Here is a 24,517-nt window from a genome sequence, read left to right as displayed (position 1 = left end):
AATCACAGGGCAGAGGCAGGAGTAAGGCAGCAACAGTTATTTTACTTAGTTTGAGCAATGTACAGTCCTTTCCAGAGGTCAAAACCACAAATCCACAGAATCAGGCAGAGGTACAGAGGCGACAGGCAAAAGTTCAAAAACATGTAGCAAGCACAGGTCAAAATCCAAAAGGCAATACATACAGAACGGCAGGATGCGAAGCAGGAAGAAGCTCAAACTACGATCCGGCAAATGACAAAGGCAAGATGGCTTGTTTAAATACTGAGGGGTGAATGAGCTAACAGGCCACAGGTGTGTGGCAGGAGGAGCAGGCTGGCAAGTGATTGGCTGAAATGAGGGGAAGAGTCAGTGGCATGGAAAAAGCTGGCAGGTGCTGACTGGATAATGAGCAGAGGGGTGTGTGCAGGAGAAGCAGCAGGAGGGTGGGGTCTAAGAGGAGCAGGAGGCTCCAGCAGAGTCTGTGACAGACCAACACTTTCAGTGCTCTCTGTGAGCTATCACAGCTTCTACACAGTGTTGATCACATGGTGACATTTTTCTACCAAACTCAACAAATCATTTCAGTCATAAAGAAATGTCTTCACAGAGAGAAGAAGAGGAGTCATGTTCCTGTGGAGGAGCAGCCGTCCTGCTGTGCTGTGTGTCAGGACGTCCTGAAGGATCCAGTCTCTACCAGCTGTGGACACTGGTTCTGCAGACAGTGCCTCCCCTCATACTGGGACCAGTGTGGTTCATCAGGAGACTCCTCCTGTCCCCAGTGTGGAGAAAGATCCAGAACAACACCTGGACTGCAGACAGCCAGTCAGACCAGCACTTTACAAAGTAAGACCGTCCATCAGTCTGCTGATGTCATCACGTCTGAAACACGGCTTGTTGTTTTCATACAGAGACATTTGTTGTGTCATTCAGCACCAACATTAAGAGCTTTATAAATACCATCACATGTGAACTGATGTGTTCTGCTCCAGCAGACATATCTGCTCTGTGTCACGTGTCCCCTGTTCTCCTTTGAAGATAGATGAGGGGGGGGGGGGCACATCACTGAGGATCAATCTGTTCTCTCTGCTGTCAATCAAACACGTACCCTGACACACAGTCAGAGGCTGATTTGGACTTTATAACCTTTTGTAACACTCAACCTTTTTATTTTGTCGGGGTTAAAACGCTCAAGGGGTTCTTTTAGAAGAAAAGAAACCTGTAACACTTATAAACAGAAAGTTCCAACTGAGAAACAGTTAATTTCCTCTTAAGATAAGTTTCACCCCTTTTTAGAGCCACTTTGTACTGACAGGCTATTTAAGGGATCAACCAGTGTGCGTCACACAAGTAACTTAAGTTCACTCAGCTCAGTCCGACAAATGAAAATTTAAATACAACAAAACCAACCCTTTAAGTCATTCCATTGTGCATTCAAAACCAACTAAGAGTCCAAAGCTAACGAAATATGAATAAACGAAAGTTCACCTGATTTCTTTTTAGTGCTTTTACACCCAGAAAACAAACAATAAATCCGCCGTCCGTTTGCCTCAACAAAAAGGCGATCGATCACAACTGGTATACCAGTAAACAAATACAAAAAGGCATCGGTCTCACCCAGGTTCAGGAGGGAGAATAATCCACATGATAGATCCTGTCTTTGTTGTTGTTTCCCCTCCTGCGTGTCCAGCCGCGGGAGATGCCCGCACGGAGAGTCGCAATAATCCTTTTAGCTTCTTTCAGTTTCGCCACAGCTCATTCAAAGTTCTTGTTATCCTCATATTTTACTTTCACATTTGAACAGTCTATGGATTATTAAAAGGGTAGCTGCAGTGCTTTCGCCTGGCGCTACATAATTCAATCAGTGCGCACACTGATCCTCCCCCAGCGTCTACGCCACATCCTGCTAATACAACTTCAGCATAGTCATAATTACCAGCCATAACTGCCACATGCACACATCCTTTGACTTTACTGTGGAATATTTAAGTTTACCAGCATTAAAGGCAAAACAGGCATTCAAAAACTTAGGCTATCTCTTTGATTTAAAACCTTCTCATGCACTCCCTTTTACAATTGATTTGACACTTACTTTTTTAATGTGGCACTGTCACACTTTAACACTTTATATTTTCTTATATTGATCTTCTTTTTGGCAATAAGATAATCACCAGACTGTCAAATGTTCTTGGTTTCATTTCACACTTTTTTCTCTTTTTAGTAAAAGGTCAGCAGGAGGTTTTAGATCAACATAAGATCAGTCTGAGGACGAGATGTGAACGTGTGACTGAAGGAACTGATGAAACAGGAAGTGGAACCCTCCTCAACAGAATCTACACTGAGCTCTACATCACTGAGGGACAGAGTGAAGAGGTCAACACCCAACATGAGGTCAGGCAGCTTGAGACAGCTTCCAAGATGGAGACCCTCCGTGACACTCCAATCAAGTGCCACGAAATCTTTAAAGCCTTACCTGACCAACAGACACCCATCAGAGTGGTCCTGACGAACGGCGTCGCTGGTGTTGGAAAAACCTTCTCAGTGCAGAAGTTCACTCTGGACTGGGCAGAGGGCTCGGAGAACCAAGATGTCAGTCTGCTGATTCTGCTTTCCTTCAGGAAGCTGAACCTGATCAAAGACGAGCAGTACAGTCTTCTCAAGCTGCTTCATGATTTCCATCCAACATTACAGAAGCTCACAGCAGAGACGCTCGCTGTCTGTAAACTGTTGTTCATCTTTGACGGCCTGGATGAAAGCAGGCTTTCATTAGATTTCACCAACACTCAGGTTGTGTCTGACGTCTCACAGAAGTCATCAGTCACTGTCCTGTTTATGAATCTCATCAAGGGGAATCTGCTTCCCTCGGCTCTCGTCTGGATAACTTCCCGACCTGCAGCAGCCAATCAGATCCCTCCTACATACATTGACAGGCTAACAGAAGTCCGAGGCTTCACTGACGCCCAGAAGGAGGAGTACTTCAGGAGGAGGTTCAGTGATGAAGAGCTGTCCAGCAGAATCATCTCACACATGAAGACATCCAGGAGCCTCCACATCATGTGTCTAATCCCAGTCTTCTGCTGGATCACTGCTACAGTTCTGGAGCACATGATGACCACAGACCAGAGGGGAGAGCTGCCCAAGACCCTGACTGACATGTACTCACACTTCCTGCTGGTTCAGACAAAGAGGAAGAAGCAGAAGTATGATGAGGGACATCAGGTGAGTCCTCAGGAACTGATGGAGGCTGACAGGGAAGTTCTTCTGAAGCTGGGGAGGCTGGCGTTTGAACATCTGGAGACAGGAAACATCATGTTCTACCAAGACGACCTGGAGCGGTGTGGTCTGGATGTCACAGAGGCCTCGGTGTACTCAGGAGTTTGTACTGAGATCTTTAAAAGAGAGTGTGTGATCTTCAAGAAAACAGTCTACTGCTTTGTTCATCTGAGCGTTCAAGAGTTCCTGGCTGCAGTCTACATGTTCCACTGTTACACAAACAAGAACACACAAGTACTGGAGGCTTTCCTAGAAGAGAATGATAGGACGAACCCCTCCCTTGATGACTTTTTGAGGAGAGTCATGGAGAGATCCCTTCAAAGTAAGAATGGTCACCTGGACCTGTTTGTTCGCTTCCTGCATGGCCTCTCTCTGAAGTCCAACCAGAGAGAGGCCATGAAGGAAGCAAACAAAAGTGGTCACCTGGACCTGTTTGTTCGCTTCCTTCATGACCTCTCTCTGAAGTCCAACCAGGGACTCTCAGGAGGCCTGCTGGGCCGGACAGACAACAGTCCAGAAATCATCCAGAGAGTCATCAACAACCTGAAGGAGATGAAAAGTAAAGATATCTCTCCTGACAGAAGCATCAACATCTTCCACTGTCTGATGGAGATGAACGACCACTCAGTACACCAGGAGATCCAAGAGTTCCTGAAGTCAGAGAACAGATCAGAGAAAAAACTCTCTGAGATCCACTGCTCTGCTCTGGCCTACATGCTGCAGATGTCAGAGGAGGTTCTGGATGAGTTGGACCTGCAGAAGTACAAAACATCAGATCAGGGACGACTGAGACTGATTCCAGCTGTGAGGAACTGCAGAAAGGCTCGGTGAGTCCAGATGTGATTAAAATTACAAATCAGGTTAATAAGTAGTTCAGTTCTTCAAACATCATCACTATAGAATTATCATTACTCTTAAATACTGTTCCACTCTTTTATTGCACAAATGATCTGTCAGTTTATTCTGTCACAGATTCTCTTGAGCTGTTTCAAATGTTTGAAATGCAAAACTGTTGTTTCAGTCAGTTTTGTTTCCTGCTGTCAAGTTCATGAAGGAAAAGCTTTTCTAGTTATTTCTAATATGTGTCACCTTTGACCTTTTTTCTGCTGATGTTTTATCACAGCAGCATTTAACGACATATATATATAACAGTATTTTCCAGCTATCAGTAAAATGATTACTACATGAGTAGATTCTGCAAGGTGTGCTATCTAATCAATAACTATGACCACTATTCTTCAAAGTTTAAAAAAAGATCTGTTTCATTTTCTAAAGCAGATTTCTGAAGACAGAGAGAATTGCTTTCATGTGATTATTTCTGCCATGTTTCTGGTCAGGACAGAGGATGGTCGGGGACGCAACACACTCTGCTTTATATTTTCTATTTCTACAAAGCACTTTATTTTACTTTGTGATGCTCTGTATATATCCAGTGTTTCTGTTGTCAAAGCACTTTGTAAACGTGTTTCTACAAAGTGCTATAGATAAAGGATAAGTGTTATTAGTATGATTCAGATTGAGTATCTAATGTTTGCTGCAGCCGCTGTGGCCACAGGTGAAACTATGGGATCATGTTGAGAGCTGTAACACAGTGATTTGGTAGCACAAGCAGAGAATCGTCATCAAACCTGCAAACTGGTTCAGTGATGTCAGTTACACAACAATATCTATGTACAGTTTGCTAACATTAGCTAACATTAGCTTCTGTAAACTGCTGCTCATACGACACAGACTGTCACAGTAACACCCCTGAGTGTGTTGAACTGAGCAGTGGTGCATTTAGCTGCTCATGAGTTCCACAGTTTACAGAGGGAGGTTGTGTTACATGGCTGTGTTTGAAGTGTTTCCTGATATTCTGTTGCTCACAGAAAGAAGCTGACAGGTGTTTCTCTCTCTTGTTGCTGTAGAGAAGAGTAGGAGCAGGAAATGCACAGCTTCCACCAATATTTAAGGTCTGATGAATATCTCAGAACATTCTGGTCAAATTCAGACTTTTAAAGAGATCGTATACACACCAGTGTTATTTCTCTTAATACTGATACACTGAGAACATCTTTCTGATGACATCATGGTAACGATAATTAAACCTTACCGGTTTGTTAACTGTGTTTGTTTGCTGAATAAGTTCTTCAGATGCTCACAACAGAATGTAGACGACAGAACTTCATGCACTCAGCTGTCAGACACATCAAAATGTTTGATTATAATGTTATTTAAATATGTCCACGTCTAATACTGTCAGTAGTTCCCTTTGGTTTCGGTCGCTCTTGACAGCAGTCACTGAATTTTCCCACTCATGCTCGTGAACCTGAAAGCAGCAGGTAGCCAGCAAAGACAGATCGTCTTTTTAACTAAGTTGTAAAAATGTCTTTTAATCAAGACGACCTCATGTTAACGTTTTGGAGACAGACGTTTTCTCCTCCTTTATCTGCATATTAAAGCAAATCAAAGATTCAAAGTGTGCAGGTACGAGAGGGAGTGAGGAGAATTATTGTTTCATGTCAAACACAGAAAGATAAGATGAGCTGAACCCTGAGGTGAACAGCAAACTTACAGTTTTATTTAACCTGATGTGTCAAACTGTGATCAGACTCATGAAGTAAACACAAAGTGTCTCTTTCATTATAACATATCATGTAATTAATGTGTCATAACAGACTTGTTGGCTGTGGACTGTCAGAGACTCACTGGGAAGTTGTGGCCTCAGCTCTGAAGTCCAACCCCTCCCATCTGACAGAGCTGGACCTGAGCTACAACGATCTGCAGGATTCAGGAGTGAAGCTGCTGTCTGCTGGAGTGGAGAGTCCAAACTGTAGACTGGAGACTCTTCAGTAAGTTTACTGACTGTAGCATGTAGTGTTTCTTATGAGGTTTTAAAGTTTTGGGTCATTAATCTTCAGGATGGACCTGATCACAGATCTGAAGGAGTGATTTAAAAATGTTCTGTCTTTCCAAACAACGAGTCAAGAAAAGAAAAAGGAGAAATTAACTGTTTGAAAGTTTCCACACGACTCACATTGGTGTCGATCAGACCGTGAAGATGATGTCAGCAGTGACGAGGCTGTAGTGTGTGTGAGGGATGTGAACGATGTCGTAGATCTGATGATAGCAGATGAAAACAGGCTGCAGAGAGTTTGAGCTTCTGTGTCACAGACAGAGAGACAGGGGCGATACAGGAAAGAGAGACATGAATGCAGAGCTCAGTAAAGGTGAAGGAAGGAACTGTGATGATCTTCATGGTATCAGAAGCTGACAGCCCACACAGCTGCTGTGCTGTGGTGTGCATCAAAGCAGAGCTAAGAGTAATAAACAGCAGCCTAACAGCAGCCACAACAACACAACAGAGCAGGATTCAAGGTCTGTTTGAAGGTTTAAAAAAAGACTGATGTAATTAGTACAAGAATATCAGTCATAGTGTTTGTGATTTACAACATGAACAGACTGTACATTTATGCAGATTTTATTGACCAAAGTTCAGTCAAACTTTAGAAGCTGGATAAAGATTAAATGACACATCAAAGTCATTTGAACAGGTCAAAAGGTGCAGCATCCTTCAAAAGAACAAGTGTTACACCTGCTTAAAGCCACATGAAGAGATGATTCTGAGTGACAGCATTAAGTTTGAGTTATCTAAGCTTCTATATTATTTCCTGTTCTTCTTTCTAACAGATCAAAGTGTTGCTTTGTTTTCATGTCAGCATTGAGGACTTATCTGAAGAAACAACTTTAGATTTCAGCTCAAACAAATCAATAGTCTGCACCAGAAACATGTTTGTCTTAATGCAGAGGTTCATATTGATTCAAGTCAGTCTCATTACAACACTCACATTCCCACATGCACATCTATTTATAGAGTTATTTAATGCCTGTCATCTTTCCTTCTGTCCATACTGTCTGTGAAGAAATCCTCTCATAACCTGACTCCAGTGTTACGAGATGGAGGACAAACATTCAGTCTGTCACTTTACAAAATGACTTTTACAGTTGAGCTTAAACTAATAGAGGCTTCAGCAGACTGAGCGACACATATCAAGTGTTTAGTGTTTGGCTGTCTGCTTGTTGAGCTGCAGTGGAGGAATAGTGACTCAAAGAGTGAATTTGGTTCTTAGTTTGAAACGTTGGTGGACACAGACTTGATTTGGCTGACTCAGACTGCTGAAGCTTCATATTAGTTTCACATGAACTTATGGAGTTTATCCTGCTGTGTAGTTTTGTTAGGAAGGGACCACTTCACACTCACTGGGGACAGTAGGAATCATTACTGCCACTAATGAGTCTTTCATGTGCAGAAAGCATGTGGCTGTTATTTTAAGACTTCAACAAATGTGGACATCTCCTTTTATTACATAGACCTACTAAGCCCCAAATATAGTAAGAAGAAGGCCATTGAATAAATGAATTAGTGAACAGTGTTTAGTCCAACATGTCTGATGTGTTAATGGTTCTCTAATGACACACGTGACTGACATCAGCAGCATGTTATGAACCTGTGCGGACATGAAAAGGTGTATGACTGACTGCAGAAGGCTGACGTCTTGATGATCCACATAACACAATGGAAAAGTCACTCCACTCATTTTAAGGGAAATCTGTAATTTTATCTTCATCATTTATTCAGATTGAGGGGCTGCAGTCTGTCAGAGAGGAGCTGTGCTTCTCTGGCCTCAGCTCTGAAGTCCAACCCCTCCCATCTGAGAGAGCTGCAGCTGAGCTACAACAAGCTGCAGGATTCAGGAGTGAAGCTGCTGTGTGGTTTTCTGGAGAGTCCACACTGTAGACTGGAGACTCTGAGGTCAGAAACCATGTTTTACTTCTGTGCTGAGATTAATATGATGTGAAAGTTGTGTTGACACTAAACTGCAGACATGAGGCTGATATTATACTGATCCACACTGAGTATCTTAATGCTAAAGTCTGTTTTCTTCTTCACTGCTTTAGTCCATTGACTGTAGCAGAGCAATGTTGAGTTCCACATTTAAAACCTTCATAGAAGAAGAAAAATCCTACACTGTATAATTCACTGTGAACCTCTGAAACACCTGATTTCATCTTTTATTCCACATCATGTTTTTCTTTTTTTATGGACACAGCAGTGGCAGCGCGCACAACTCCACTTACAAAGTATCGTTTCGGGTGCACGGCAAAAAATGAAATCCAGAAAAAACAGAAAGCTCCGGCACTCACAGGATCAAGTAGAACTGACTTTAATGTGGGTCACAGATGAACGCGTTTCGGCTCTTATGCCGTCTTCAGCATACTGAGGAGAACAGAGGAATTGATATATATGCCCAGGTGAGATTAAATGAGTGAGAGGTCCGCCCCGCAGGAAGGAAGGAGGGAACGCGGGAAGTGTGTCCATACCAAGACAACATTCCACTTACTACAAATAACATGGACAGATCCCTTTCTAAGCCAAATACATGGCAGAAAATATGAACAAAAATGTCTTAGCCACTACAGACAGTCAGTTAGAAGATAGGGGGTTTCAACAGCCCATTTACATAGAATAATTTAGACACATTATACATATAACACAATGCGTATAATAATCGATATTAACAAGGACAAGTAGCAAAAAGTAATTGATATACATAATTAGATTAAGAGCTGCATGCCCCTGCCGAAAAGTGCAAAGTCCTGCACAAGGTACAGAACCATCCCACATGTACAGACATAGAATACATAGAACAAATATGGTTACATAGGGAAACTTACTCTGCAGCAAAATCTAGAAATTCTTCAACAAGTGACTAATTTCAGCTAAAACAAATCCTATTTTAAATTCATATATATAAATATATAGAAATATATACATATATATACACATACATACCTAAATATATATATATACCCATACCCCTGCATACACATGTGTACAATGCACACATACAAAAACGCTGCACAATCTTAATAGGCATATATAATATGAAATATAAAAGGTGCATGCCCTGACTCATAAATACTTACAGGAAGCAACCGAGTAGCAGTTCTTCATTCAGGCCTTTAGGGCTCTCAGCTTGTAAAGAATGAATCCAAAAAGCTTCCCTCTGCAATAAAAACCTGTCCAGAGCTCCACCTCTTTTCAAAGAATGAACCTTTTCGATGCCCTGAAATTTGAGAGAACAGACATCATGGCTGCATTGAAATGTCTGGCCACCGGAGATTTTTCATCTTTGTTTCTTATGTTGCTTTTATGTTGAGAAATCCTTGTTTTTAGCTCACGTTTAGTTTTACCTACATAGGCGAGCCCACAGGGGCATTTCAAGAGGTAAACCACATATTTAGTTTTACATGAGATTCTGTTCTTGATATTACATTTCTTACCGGTATGAGGATGGAGAAAGACGTCACCTCTAATCATGGCACTACATTGGGCCCTTCAGCCTTGACTAAAGTGTCTCTAAGATTCTTGGCACGTTTGTTAGCAAAAATAAGCAGATCTTTATAAGAATGGCCTACTACTGGGTCACTGGATAAAATGTGCTAGTGTTTAATGACCAAATTCTTAATGTCCTGTGATAGCGGAGAAAAGGTGGTGGCCATAACCAATTTTGAATCCCTCTTTAAGGGAGGTTTAGTGGTTAATCAACTTTTTCGCTCTATATTTGTTACTTTCTCTAAACTGTTGCCAACCACATGGTTATTGTAGCCTCTATCTCTGAAACGATTACACATGTCAGTAGCTTGTTCTTGAAAGACATGATCAGTGCTACAGATTCTCTTTGCTCTCAACAGCTGGCTGTATGGAAGACCCTTTTTGGGACCTGGGGGATGGTAGCTGCTGAAGTGTAAAAGAGTGTTCCTATCAGTTTGTTTTCTATAAACACTGGTGCTGAGGTGCTCAGTTTTTGTAACAAATACATCGAGAAATGACACAGATTCACTGCTATGTTCTAAGGAAAACTTTATAGTAGGCATTCTAGAACTTAAGTGTATATTGAAAGCTTCTAGTTGGTCAATAGTCCCAGAGAATATGCAAAAGATGTCATCCATGTAGCAGAACCAACATTTCAGCTGAGAGAAAAAGGGGTTATTATTATAAACACGATCCTCCTCAAACTTTCCCATGAAAAGATTGGCATAATTCGGGGAACATGAACTACCCATGCTGACCCCTTGGCACTGTAGGTAAAAAGAGTCCTCAAATTTAAAATAGTTTTTGTTAAGAACCAGCTGGGTGAGTTCCACCAAAAAGCCAGTAGGGGGGGTTTTATTTTCTCTTAAGTCAAGAAAGTGGGAGAGAGCTTCGAAACCTTCCATATGTGGGACATTAGTGTACAGGCTAGTAATATCCATAGTGCACAGTAAATCTGTATCCTGAAGACCATGAATGGAAGAGATTTTGTTAAGGAAGACGGTGGTGTCTTTCAATTAAGAAGGAAGCATAAATACCAACTGTTTGATATGTAAATCAATATATTGTGAAATAGGTTCCATGAGGGACTGGTTGCCAGCCACTATGGGACGTCCAGGGACTGGTTCAATGCATGATTTAGGAATTTTGGGCAGAGTATAAAAAATAGGGCGTATTGGGTGTTGTTGTAACATGAAATCAAATTTGTTTTTAGAGATGAATAAATCTTCTAGAGCTTTATTCAGAAAACAATTTATCTCCAGAGAAAATGTAATGGTGGGGTCATAACTCAGGGGAGTGTAAACATCACAGTTTTTGAGTTGGCGCAAGATTTCTGTCCTATATGCTTCTTTGCTTTGAACCACCACTGCACCTCCTTTATCAGCACTCCTTATAACAATAGAATTATCATTAGACAGACTGACAAGTGCATGACGCTCTTTAGAGGATAAATTCCAAAAGAGCTGAAATGCCCTGTTCTACTAATCTACAAAAAGTGGCAACAGAAGAATTGTTCACTGGGGGTATGAAAGTACTTTTACGTTTTAAATTTGATACAATCTTCGGCTTCTCAGGAGGGGCATTATGCATGTTCTGCTTATGGGAATTATGGTGATTCAATTCACCAAAGATGAACTCTCTAAAACTCAATCTGAAATCAATTCCTTGAAGAAGGAGATGGAATCTAAATTAAACACCCAAGGACTCCACGACATTGAGAAGAGAAGTTCGGAGCTGATTTGGAATGATGAGAAAGAGATTTCAGAAGTGAAATTGAGGAAGTACCAGAGGGACACTCTGGACTATAACAACAACCGTGTTTACGCATGGCTAACAGACACATACTGCCGTCCATTCAGACGAGAGGCTTCTGCATCCTCATTAGATCCATCCACGGAAGACTCGGGAAATGAAGGCCCTTCTGCTGCTTCACACTCTTTTTTAGAGATACCCCGTCACTTCACCAGAGCCACCTCAAAAGGCGCCCAACGCGGAGGGAGGGCAAGAAGCACTGACCGCACCAGAGACAGTCGACGGCAGAGGACTCGAACGTTGTTAACTGTGGTGGAAATTTCTGATGACGAGACCAATAAAGTTCTTAGGGAAACAAAGTTGTCTTTTGATGTCATTTAATTGAAGAATATTAAAAGATGAGTAAAAGCAATTAACAACTCGAGCTGGGTCAGACCAGTACTACACAGAACGCAGCTGTCTAGCTGACTGACACAGACTCAAGGTTCACAGTGTGTGTTATACATTACAGAAAGAACTCCCTCTCACAGAGACAAAGTAAGGTGTTATTGTTCTGACTTTAGCTGAAGCGCCTGACTATCTAGAGTTTCCCCCTTGCCCTGCAGCTCTCAGCCCAGACAAGGCCACCAACTATCTCTCTAAGACAGAAGGAGCAACAGTAAATCATGCACAAGACCCTGGAGAGGAGCAGACAATACATATCCTTAAAATTAACCTTAGCTGATTATACCATGATTATTAACTCCATAATATTAAAGAAATTTCAACACATGATCAAACAGGTTAACATAAAAATTTCCTTCACAACTCCCCACTTTTTATCATTAACTGATAATTACATTTGAGTATATGAGTATATAAGCCTTCAGCAACATCAGAATGTAAACCCTGTTTTACGGTTTAATTACACTCGTCACACAGAAGAGGAGTAAAAGAATCATGGTAAAAATCATTGTAATATCTGCTGTCCTGTGAGAATTGTCAATACTTACCCATGTGTGATATCATGTCTGTGTCATAGTCGGGGAAAGGGAAAAGGTCAGGTGAGCGGGGGTCATTAGGGAGGTCAGAGTCAGATGGATCAGTGCTTTGAACGTCAGCTGTTTAGTCAAACTCCCGCGTTAGTCTGGTGTGTTTTATTGGTCAGGTCATGTGTGTGCGTCACGCTAGTAGTCAGGTTATCAACTCTGGTTGTCTGCTGTTGCATTTCGAACCATAACAAAGGAAACTGACGATCAATGTTACTAAAGTTAAACAACATCTCCAGGCTGCCAGAATGGTCACCACGGTCGTTGACGATCCATTCTGGGGCAGCACCAAAGGCCACTGATGAGATGGAGCTTGGCACGCTACTGTTGGAGGAGGGCGCTTATTTCACCCCTGCCTCTTTAGGTTCCAACACAGCTGTAGGGTAGGGGGGCGCTAGGCTCTCTTCCCAGTTGTCTTCCTCAGCGTCTCAAATTTGGCTTTTCAGCCTTTTTATTTCTTTCAGGTTCTCCTCAAAGGGAGAAAGAGGCAATGATATTCAAAAGGTTCCCCCCGATGGGAGACAAACCTTGTATATTCCAAAGGTTGTAAATCATTTCCTCAGAGGCTCCCCTGTTGGAGAAGGAGCCAGTTTGCAGTGGCTGGTGTGGACTCAAGTGGCCCTCCCTTGGACTTTGAGAGGGTTGTGTGTTGTTAGGACCTGGAAAGGGCCAGTGAAACGCCTTTGCTTCCATTGCTTCCTCCTAAAATCTTTGAGCACCCAGTCACCAGGCTGGGTGTTGTGTTGAGGACCAGCGGCCTGTTGAGGCAGTGCAGCCTTCACTTGGAGGTGAAGGGCTGAAAGGGAAGCTGTTAGGTTGACCCAGTAATATCTGAAAAGGGCTCAGCCCGCGCTTATCTCACATGCGCGTCCGCATGTGAAACAGGATGAGCAGATACATCTTTACCCATATAAGTTCAGCATCCTCAGCTTTAGCATTTAGCTTTAGCTTCAAAGGAACCATTTTCACGCTGTACTGCACCTGCACTCTGTGGCTGATAGGAGCAGTGGTGTTTTAAATCAAACCCCCAAAACTTCAGACATTTCTTTGATGTTAGTTAGTTGGTTAGTAAATTAGTTAGTTAGATACTTTATTAATCCTTTACAGGAAATGTCACTGCTACAGCAGCTTCAATCACCGTCAAGACACCACATGTAACACTACAACACAATCAGGCACATAAAAATACCAAAATCAGTTTCTAAACAAACTAAAAATCACAACTGACACGTTAGAAGATATTTAATAAATGTAATAAAAATACACATTGTGGATGGAGATGGACGCAGATGGCTTGATGAATGAGAGCAAGACCATTACCACAGCTTATCTTACCAGGGATCCCCCACCGGGGCATCACTTCCATGAGCAGTGCTTTTGCCACTGCTGTTGAATCCTGTTTGCTGGAGAGGAAAACTTCAACCCATTTACTGAACATGTCCACCATGACCAAACAGCACTTTTTACCTTCACAGACTGAGAGTTAATGAAATCCATCATCCAATGTTGTCCTGGGCCTGTAGGGGCGGATGACTGTGCTGTGGGACTTTTGGAGCGCTCACTGCATTGTGAGCTGCACAGATAACAGTTTTTGCAGAAATGTTTCGCAACAACAGAAAAACCTCGTGTATACCAGCATGAATTAATGGCAGCAAACGTCCCCCCCTTTACCCACGTGATCCTTTCCATGAGCCAGGCGCGCATACAAAGTGAAAAGAGCACGTGGTAAACCAACCAATTTTGAGCAAAGTGTTTTTCAGATTGTGTAGCCATGTGAGTGAAGGCTGTTAGATCAGGTGGAGTGTCAGACAAATGTGAGGATGAGAACATGTTAAATACATCACCAGAGCGGGCTGCTGCCTTTGCAGCTGCGTCTGCTGACACATGTCCACGAGAAGCAGCATCATCACGTCGTGTGTGTGCTTCACACTTAATTACAGAAACTGCTGAGGGGAGCAAAACAGCACCAAGGAGTGATGAGACCAAAAAAAGGTTAGAAACAGGTTTACCTGAGGATTTTAGAATCCTCCGTGTCTCCAGAGGGCACCAAAGTCATGCACTATTCCAAATGCGTATCGAGAGTCAGTGTAGATGTTAACAGATTTACCAGCAGCTTGTTTACAGGCTTCTGTGAGGGCGACAAGTTCAGCTGCTTGAGCAGAATAGTGTGAGGGTAATTTACCTGATATCACAACTTCATGCTGTGTAACTACCGCAAACCCTGTTTGATTCTTCCCTTTTTCATCACGTGAGGCAGAGCCATCAACGACAAACTGGAGGTCAGCATTTGGAATGGGTACATCTTTCAGATCCACTCTGGGAGAGCAAACTTCCTGTAAAACTTGAACACAATCATGTGAGTCATCAGCCTCTCCATCCTCCTCAGTGGGCAGGAGGGAGGCGGGGTCAAGAACAGAGTGTGTAAGAACAGTGATGTTAGGCATGTCCAATAAGGTGGTGTGATACTTAAACCAGCGCTGCGCAGAGATGTGATGTTTTCTGAGTGTGCAGAATGTGTGTGACAGCATGTGGAAACATAAGAGTCAAATCAGAGTACTCTACTGAGCATCCAGAGGCTAGTGCAGCTTTCCTGCAGCTGCTGCAGCTCTGACACAGAGAGAGATTATTGCCACTGGATCCAGCTTTATTATTATTATTAATATTTTTAAAGGCAACAGGACGTAATCTAACACAGTGTTTTTGGCACAACACTGATGTTGAATAGCATGCTTTGTTATCTACAAACTGTACAAAAGGTTTATCAGGGTCAGGTAAACCTAGAGTTGGAACACTTGTAAGTGTGGAGAAGTCAGTGAAAACCTGTTGGGCTTCAGGTGTCCACGTGATCTTATCATGGGCAGAGAGCTGTTGTCATGAATCACAGATGAGAGAGGAGCTTGTTGTTCAGAGTAGTTAGGGATCCATTGTCGGGAATATGACGTCATGCAAAGGAAACTCATCATTTGTTTGTTACCGGTTTGGGGAGCTCCGATACAGCCTGAACACGTTTGGGAGAGAGGGATTTGCCCTCTGCTGTGATCACATGTCCCAGATAGGTTTCTTTAGTTTGAGCAAACTGCAGTTTTGTGAGACTTGCTTTGTGGCCATTTTCTGTTAGGAACATCAGCAGTGCGAGTTTGTGTTCTCGACAGGCTTCAGCTGAAGGGCTACACACCTTTAGATCGAATGCACTGAATGAGGGTGGAGCCTGATGGAAAACTCAAAGTTAAGCAAAATTTTTGAGTCAGCTGTTGATGGAAGTGCGCGGGAGACTCAGAATAAGCTTGGACGCAGCGTGTCCATAAGTTTTACCTTTAAACGAGAACGCAAACCAGTACTGGCTATCGGGGTGTACTGGGACCGAAAACAACAACAACATCGCATTAGTGAGGTCGACAACCGAAAAATGAGTAGTGGTGGTACTTGCAGCAAGATTGTGTGTGGATTCGGTACCTCGGGAACTCTTAGGTGAACTGCAGCATTTACTGCTTGCAGATCTTGTACCTCCATTCTGTGGGTGCACCCTGGTTTCTAGTTTTCTCTACAGGAGAGATAGGAGTCCTGACTGGAGATGTTTCACAAAGTATAATGATCCCTCTTTTAAAGGGACTCAAAAAGTGGCGCAATGCCGTCAACTGCTTCTTTATTTTACTTCTTTATTTATTTATTTATTTTTATTTTTGAGAGCATATTGTTTTGAACCGGCCTGTAGTCTGATTTTGGATGAATGATTAAAGGTTCTGAATTCTTCATGAGACCTACATCATATTTATGTTTGGCCCAGAGACACTGTGGGACTGTCGACAGATAAGGTGGAATTTCAGGTGAAGCCATGGTTACATAGGCATCAGTAAGCAAACCACGTGGTGTGTCCTCAACTAATTGGACAGTTCTGTGCACATGTACAGCTGTTCGTCTCGTACGATATACATCACCTTGCGCGCTGTATTCTCTTAGGATCCTCGGTGGCAAACGAAGTCATGACAAGCGGCCCTCTAACGAACCCAGTGTCCCAGATCTTGCCACTCCCAGTCTCGTGGTTTAGCCAGAAATACATGCATTATATTTCTCTGAAAACACACTTTTGGAGAGAGGACAGGGAAACAGCAACAGCAGACACCGAACTTTTCCATATACGTGAGTTAAACTTCTCTCTGGTTCAACAACTTGTCTAAACCATCTGTCCTCATACTCTTTATCTGGACCTTCATGAATGTGTGAGGTGCAATGTAAATCGTTTGTAGGCACGTAGTCATCTGCACATGGTGTGTGTGTGTGTGTGTGTGTGTGTGTGTGTGTGTGTGTGTGTGTGTGTGTGTGTGTGTGCGTGTGCAAATGCAATCAGTTCTCCTGAACATCTGGTGAGTTCTTGTCTGTACTCTAACTTTCTCTGGTATGGAGATCAGTACAATGCTGAGAAGACACATAAGATCTTTTTCTAACAGACAAAACAATGTTTGAACTTGATGTGTTCTAGGGAGCATGCTACAGGGACAGTACACTTTTCCTGTACTGGGGTACCACTAGCTCCTACAGTTAGGCATGACCTACCACCTGCCATAATGACAGATGCTTTGGCCTCTGAATCTCAAAGAAAAAGGTGTGGGTTAGCCTGCTATCTAAACTAAAATTTTCTGCAAGCATCTGGAGTTTGATACAAAGTGAAATTTTACACATCTTAGACTGGTAAGGGCTTACGTTTAGCAGGTTTGGGTGAGTTGTGTGGCGTCTGTGTGTGTGTGTGTGTGTGTGTGTGTGTGTGTGTGTGTGTGTCTGTGTGTGAGCAGGTGTGTGAGCGGGTGTGTGAGCGGGTGTGGCGTTCTTACTGTCAGGGCTCGTGGGAGGTTGGACTTCACTCTCTGGGGTCCGCCCACCACCGGCAGTCAATCTGAAGAAGGCACTCTCCATGTTTTTGCCCCTCCCTTCTTGTCCTTTGGATGCGGGCAGTCTGCAGCCCAATGTCCACTTTCTCCAAAGTTGAAACACACATCCGGATCATAGCCATGTCCTCGACACCCAAAGCCGCTTCCACATCCTCTGTCTGTGCCTCGTCCACGGTCACCTTGGCCTTGGCCACTGCCTGTGGCAAACTGCACCATAGTCAATATAGCTTGAGCTCTCGTGTCCCGTTGTTTCTTTTCTTCTTTTTCTTTTTACCATCTGTCCTGCTCTTCTGCATGTTCCGCATGTAGCAGGATATTTGACAGAGAGGTTGTGTCCCATGTGATGCAGGAACGTTTCACAGCTTCACACAGATGTGGGTGCATCTGGGCTAAGAACAGTCTCTTCAGGTTGGATCTATCAGGGCGGAGTGGATGTTCGCCCAGTCCTCCTCCTGGATTCTGTATGCTGCTGTGTTGGTCAAACTGGGCTGTTCTTTGCGTGAACATATTCTCTCTAATATTTCACGTAACTGGTCAAGTTGGCGGAGACTGAAACTGCCCTGTTGAGGGAAACCCAATTCTACCCATTTTGATAACTGATCACCACTTCCTGGGTGCTTTGACTCCATCACTTTAATCATGTCTGATTGGAATTTAGGTTTCGGACCTGGGTCCGGTTTTGCGATACTGCTTGCTATGAGCCCTTCCCATCCATCCCTAGCCTTAACTTACCTCCTCTTTGAATAAACAACCTTGGTATCAGTTATCTATGAGTCACCGGACTCCCAACTTCTGTTAAGTTGCTTTGACACGTTTATCACCGACCCCGTGAAGCCCTCTCTCTACTTTAATAAAAGACCTTGGTATCAGTCATTTACGAGTCAGCCGGACTCTCTCCTTGGCGACACGGTCCGTGGGATTTTAAGCTTTTTCCTTCTTTTACCGGTAAACCTTTAGCCTACTCAAAAATCAATACTCAACAACTAGATTTTCTCTCACCGTTGTATTGTATCTCTGCACGCGGTTTTGGGTTGGTTCTTTTCCCTTTCGATAGGATCCGAGCGCTGGCCGGGCTCCGCAAGGCGGTCAGCTGCGCTTTTCTGCCAGTCCGACGGAGTCTGATCAGGCGTCGGATCCCATCCTTGTCGCCAAGTTTGTGGTGGCAATTTTCTGATGACGAGACCAATAAAGTTCTTAGGGAAACAAAGTTGTCTTTTGATGTCATTTAATTGAAGAATATTAAAAGATGAGTAAAAGCAATTAACAACTCGAGCTGGGTCAGACCAGTACTACACAGAACGCAGCTGTCTGACTGACTGACACAGACTCAAGGTTCACAGTGTGTGTTATACATTACAGAAAGAACTCCCTCTCACAGAGACAAAGTAAGGTGTTATTGTTCTGACTTAAGCTGAAGCGCCTGACTATCTAGAGTTTACCCCTTGGCCTTGGAGGTCTCAGCCCAGACAAGGCCACCAACTATCTCTCTAAGACAGAAGGAGCAACAGTAAATCATGCACAAGACCCTGGAGAGGAGCAGACAATACATATACTTAAAATTAACCTTAGCTGATTATACCATGATTATTAACTCCACAATATTAAAGAAATTTCAACACATGAGCAAACAGGTTAACATAAAAATTTCCTTCACACTGATCTACAGCATTACAACATATTAATAAAAACTATTGACGCTCTGTTCTTCAACTCTCTGACGCTTTTTGATGTAAATTTTGGATTTGTACAAACGAGGATTCAGGAGACGGTCTCTCCTCTGAGCTCTGGGGGGGCTGTGAAGGTGGGACAGTGCTGATCAAATAATAAGCAGACTTTTATTCAGTATTTGCTTCTATATTTTTTAATTGAAAGGTGCTTATGGAATACGTCTCACTACAAGACGAGTACAAATAACACTGCTGGTATGATGTTGATGGTGACATGGCTCGCTCAATAACGCTTGATATTTAGTGACATTAAATGTGTGAAAAGCATCAATATACAACCTGGCTTCAGTTCACCACCTCACCATCTGCGCGGCCAATTTCCCCTGTCTCCAAAATGTTTGTACACATGGGTCAGAGCTGCCGTGGAGGGCCGCACATTTTCCCGTCAAGTTTGTTTTTTATAAATCCCAAAGTTTGCTTTGAAAGTGGCGTTCGCCTTCTTTTGTGCGTACGCTGCGTTTATAAATGAGGCCCCAGACCTTTGCACACTTCAACTCCTCTGTTAAGCTAGTTATCAGTAGCTGGAGTATGCCTTTCCCATACGACCCCACACTACCAAGACAACGAGGAACTCCAAGCCATTTCCTAATATAGAAATTTACCAACCTCTCTAGCCTTTCCACCTTTCATGTCGGTATGTCATAAACTGACAGTGGCCACATCAGTCTAGGGAATAGTCCAAACTGCAGACACCATAACTTTAGCTTGCCTGGGAGCCCTGACTTCTCTATCCTTCCTATCTCCTCTGCAACATCTTTCCTAAGTTGCTCTATCTGCTCACTGTCATTCAGGTCCCCATTATACCACCTACCCAAGCTCTTCACTGACCTTTCCCTAATGGATGGGATTTCTTCCTCATCCACATAAAACTTCCTCTCTGTTACCTTCCCTCTGGACACTGAGATGCTTCTTGATTTACTGGGCTTAATCTTCATCCTTGCCCACTTGAGATTCTCATTGAACCTCTCTAGTAGCCTTTTTGTACAGGGCTCTGTCGTGGTCACCAGTGTCATGTCAGCCATATAGGCCCTAATCGGGGGAGGCGTAGCCCGTCCTGCGTTCTCTCCCCACCAACCACCCATTTTGAAGCTCTAATAATTGAACATGAGCAGTACTGAGCAACATTTGGCAACAGTTGTGCTCAAACCCTCGATCAGAACCAGGCGACTGGATGGGCCAACAAGTGGGACAGAGGGAGATGCCAGGACGGAGACAAACACACAGAGCAACCACAACAACAGAAATCAGTAATAGATACATTTATTTATGATTTCAATTTGTAGCAGCAGAAAATAACAAACACAGCTCTGAAAAAAGAAACCACTCCAGATGTTCCTTTAATCAGCATCTCTCTACATGTCACGGCCAGCCCGATCCAGATCTGCCTCGAACAAAGCTGAGCTGCTTGAATATTTGCACAGAGCGGCCTCACGTCACCCAACAGCACTGTGACAGACTGGTGGAGAGCATGCAGAGATGCATGAGAGCTGTGATTATAAACCAGGTTATTCCACCAGATATAGATCTGTGACCTCTTCCTGAGTTCAAACATTATCATTCTGTTGTTTAAACATGAACATGAACTTGTTTTCTTTGCATTATTCCAGCTCTGAAAAACATCTTTCGGTTTTCTTAATCAGTTGTCACTTTCTGCAAATAAAAGACCTCAATGAGAATATTTGATTTGACAGTCGGAGAAATGTTGTTTACAATAAAACAAAAGTTCATTTTACTCAAACACAAACCGTTAAATAGTAGAACCAGAGAAAAACATGTTTTAGAAGTGGTCTCAGTTTGATCTTTGAACCTGATCACAGATTTTAACATCATAACAGACCAAGAAGCACTAAACTTTAACTTGTATCAGACTGTGAGTGTGTTATATTTGAACTTGTCACACTTGCAGAGTTTAAGAGGTGAAGTCACTGCGTCTTTATTGAAGTAGCAGCATGTTGTCATTAATATTAATGAGAGCTCTTTTTCACTTTGTGTATTTCACACATTTGAACCTGCATCCTGTTGTGTTCAGGTGTTTGGAGTTTCTATTTTCTAACCTTTTACCTTCTTCACCTTCTTCAGCTCTGAACACATTATTAAACATTAAAGGATTTCATGCAGGAACATTGTTTTCTAAAGTCTCATCATTTATTCTTTATTCAGATTGAGTCGGTGCAGTCTGTCAGAGAGGAGCTGTGCTTCTCTGGCCTCAGCTCTGAAGTCCAACCCCTCCCATCTGAGAGAGCTGCAGCTGAGTGACAACAAGCTGCAGGATTCAGGAGTGAAGCTGCTGTGTGGTTTTCTGGAGAGTCCACACTGTAGACTGGAGACTCTGAGGTCAGAAACCATGTTTTACTTCTGTGCTGAGATTAATATGATGTGAAAGTTGTGTTGACACTAAACTGCAGACATGAGGCTGATATTATACTGATCCACACTGAGTATCTTAATGCTAAAGTCTGTTTTCTTCTTCACTGCTTTAGTCCATTGACTGTAGCAGAGCAATGTTGAGTTCCACATTTAAAACCTTCATAGAAGAAGAAAAATCCTACACTGTATAATTCACTGTGAACCTCTGAAACACCTGATTTCATCTTTTATTCCACATCATGTTTTTACATAAATCAGTCATACAAACCCCAATTCCAAAAAAGTTGGCACGTTGTGTAAAATGTGAATAAAAACAGAAAACAGTGATTTGCAAATCCTTTTCAACCTATATTCAATTCAAACCAGCACAAAGACAAGATATTAAGAGCGACAGCGAGATCGAAAAGTGGCACATGGCAACGGCTCGTGCCACTGCACTATCGGCACAGACAGTGGCACATGCCGTTGTCGATGGCATGCCACTAGAGGGCCAGCGGCATGTGCCGATCGTTAGACTGGCATGCCTTTCCCCTCAGTGATATGCCACTCGTCTTCCAAAGGCAGGTGGCGCTCGATAGTGAAAGTGCATATGAAAATGTACAGGGGTCTTGCTTTACGACATGTAAATATATACACTTTTATCTTTATTGACACACAAGTGCAACATGTAAATAAAGGAATGTATACGTTTAAAAAAGTTTCAAGTGAAGATACTTTGAGTTTCTGGCTCCACTATTTCTAACAGAAATATGTCTTTGTTCACATTCCCTAAGATTCATCCTGACATATTTGGCATCTTGTTGTTACTGGTGTTACTCGGTGTTCAGGCTCCCACCGATTGCATAACTCCCCCACCATCGTTTTGCCTTTTTTGGGCGTATAGAAATAAAACCCATAGATTTCATTTTCACGTATCAGCGCAGCTCGTAGTTCATCAAATAAAAACAATATTATTATTTTGTTAAATACTTGGTGTATGTTCTTGATACAAACTGCAGTGTCCGCTCCATCACAGCAGCAGCACAGAGAGTAGCAGCAGGTGTCAGATGTCACAGCGAGGACACCGTTTATTTATAGTGTTTGCTAAATTCACTTTTTTTTATCATGTATATTATCATCATTATTATTATTATTATTATTATTATTATTATTATTGTTATAAGGCTTTAAGCCTGTGGATTTTTGTTGTTCATCTACGTCGCATACAACCTGCAGTTTGGGCTTTGTTTTCTTTTTTCTTCTGTTTTTTCATTTGGCTCCTGTTGGTTTGAATTCGTTTGCCATTATTTATTTGGTTCCAGAGTGTTTGCCAATGTCACGTTTTTACTATGTTGGCCTATATTACTAAAAACTTTATAGATCTAATTTGTTTTCGTATTTTATATCACTGTACGTGTATGTGCGCCATGCGCCGCCGCCAAGCCGTCATCCTTGTTCGTTTTGTTCATAACAGTTCCAGCCTATTTAAAAAATAATAAGGAACCGACCTTCTAAGCATTTGTTTTGTTCAAACATTAATCAGAATCAGAAATACTTCATTAATGCCCGGGGGAAATTCAGGCGTAGAGAAATATATGGCATAAAATAGAAGACAGAAAAAATGTCAAATATGTGCATAATATACAATAAAATAACAGATAAACAACAACAAAGAGATGAAGATTAAATGCTGAGAAGTGGGTCTATGGTGATATAAAGATAATTGTCAGAATAAAGTTAAATGCTAAACTAAAGTTAACTAAAGTTAAATACAGAATAAGAGTCACGATGCAAAAAAAGATATATACATAAAAGTTATTCACAAATGATGAGGGAAGATCACAGCAAGTGCTCTACAGGTATTGAGCGTCATAAATGACAAGTGACTTTTGGTTTAGTTTTTTATGTCCAGTGTAATCAGTGACACCGGTGGTGTCACGAGTTTATTGACCGGTGGGAACATTTCCCCACCGTGGCATCTCTGTTGTGTTCAGGTGTTTGGAGTTTCTATTTTCTAACCTTTGACCTTCTTCACCTTCTTCAGCTCTGAACACATTATTAAACATTAAAGGATTTCATGCAGGAACATTGTCTTCTAAAGTCTCATCATTTATTCTTTATTCAGATTGTGGAGCTGCAGTCTGTCAGAGATGAGCTGTGCTTCTCTGGCCTCAGCTCTGAAGTCCAACCCCTCCCATCTGAGAGAGCTGCAGCTGAGCAGAAACGAGCTGCAGGATTCAGGAGTGAAGCTGCTGTGTGGTTTTCTGGAGAGTCCACACTGTAGACTGGAGACTCTGAGGTCAGAAACCATGTTTTACTTCTGTGCTGAGATTAATATGATGTGAAAGTTGTGTTGACACTAAACTGCAGACATAAGGCTGATATTATACTGATCCACACTGAGTATCTTAATGCTAAAGTCTGTTTTCTTCTTCACTGCTTTAGTCCATTGACTGTAGCAGAGCAATGTTGAGTTCCACATTTAAAACCTTCATAGAAGAAGAAAAATCCTACACTGTATAATTCACTGTGAACCTCTGAAACACCTGATTTCATCTTTTATTCCACATCATGTTTTTAAATAAATCAGTCATAGATACATTTATTAATTATTCAGTTTGTACGAGCAGAAAATAACAAATATATTCAGTATTTAGTTTTTCCAACATTCTGATTGAAATCTTTGTTTCTTGTAACGACTGAAAAGTTTCAAGTGAAGATGCTTTGAGTTTCTGGCTCCACTATTTCTAACAGAAATACTGTCCATGTCTTTGTTCACATTCCCCAAAATTCATCCTGACATATTTGGCATGTTGGAAACTTTATTATTCTGAGTCGACTCTTCAGTTATTTTCTGCTGGTTTTTATTGTATTTCTTGTTTGTTGTGTTTGGCTGCACAGCAGGAGTTTGTATAGATGGAGCCACTGGTGCTTCTTGTGTTCCGCCCTGAAAAATGAGGAGAAATAATCACACAGTGATCGGGTGATGTTTCCTCAGAGACATCTGAAGTTAAATGAGCAAAGTGCTGTGATTTCTCCTGGTGAGGGATTAAAAGACCACTTTCACCATCACAGAAGACCTCTATTGCAGTTTAAATTCTACAACAAAGAATCAATCAAATGTTTTAAAATATCACCTAATTAGCTTTACAACCATTTTAATAGTGTAACAGTTTT

General features: G+C 42.2%; 1 protein-coding gene across 1 annotated transcript in view; it reads left to right on the top strand.

Moving 5' to 3' along the window:
• The window catches only part of LOC138609725 (NLR family CARD domain-containing protein 3-like), a 42,012-nt gene that overhangs the window by 9,642 nt on the left and 7,853 nt on the right, over positions 1–24,517 (top strand). Inside the window, exons 4-6 of the mRNA XM_069682369.1 lie at positions 587–822; positions 2,198–4,076; positions 5,907–6,080. Coding sequence (XP_069538470.1) covers positions 587–822; positions 2,198–4,076; positions 5,907–6,080 — 2,289 coding nt within the window. The remainder of the gene's footprint in view (positions 1–586; positions 823–2,197; positions 4,077–5,906; positions 6,081–24,517) is intronic.

Source organism: Semicossyphus pulcher, unplaced genomic scaffold (assembly GCF_022749685.1).
Source record: "Semicossyphus pulcher isolate SPU_LCO1_2020_fin unplaced genomic scaffold, fSemPul1.0.p SCAF_6, whole genome shotgun sequence".
NCBI classification, from domain to species: Eukaryota; Metazoa; Chordata; class Actinopteri; order Labriformes; family Labridae; genus Semicossyphus; species Semicossyphus pulcher.
This window is presented reverse-complemented; position numbering and strand designations above follow the sequence as displayed.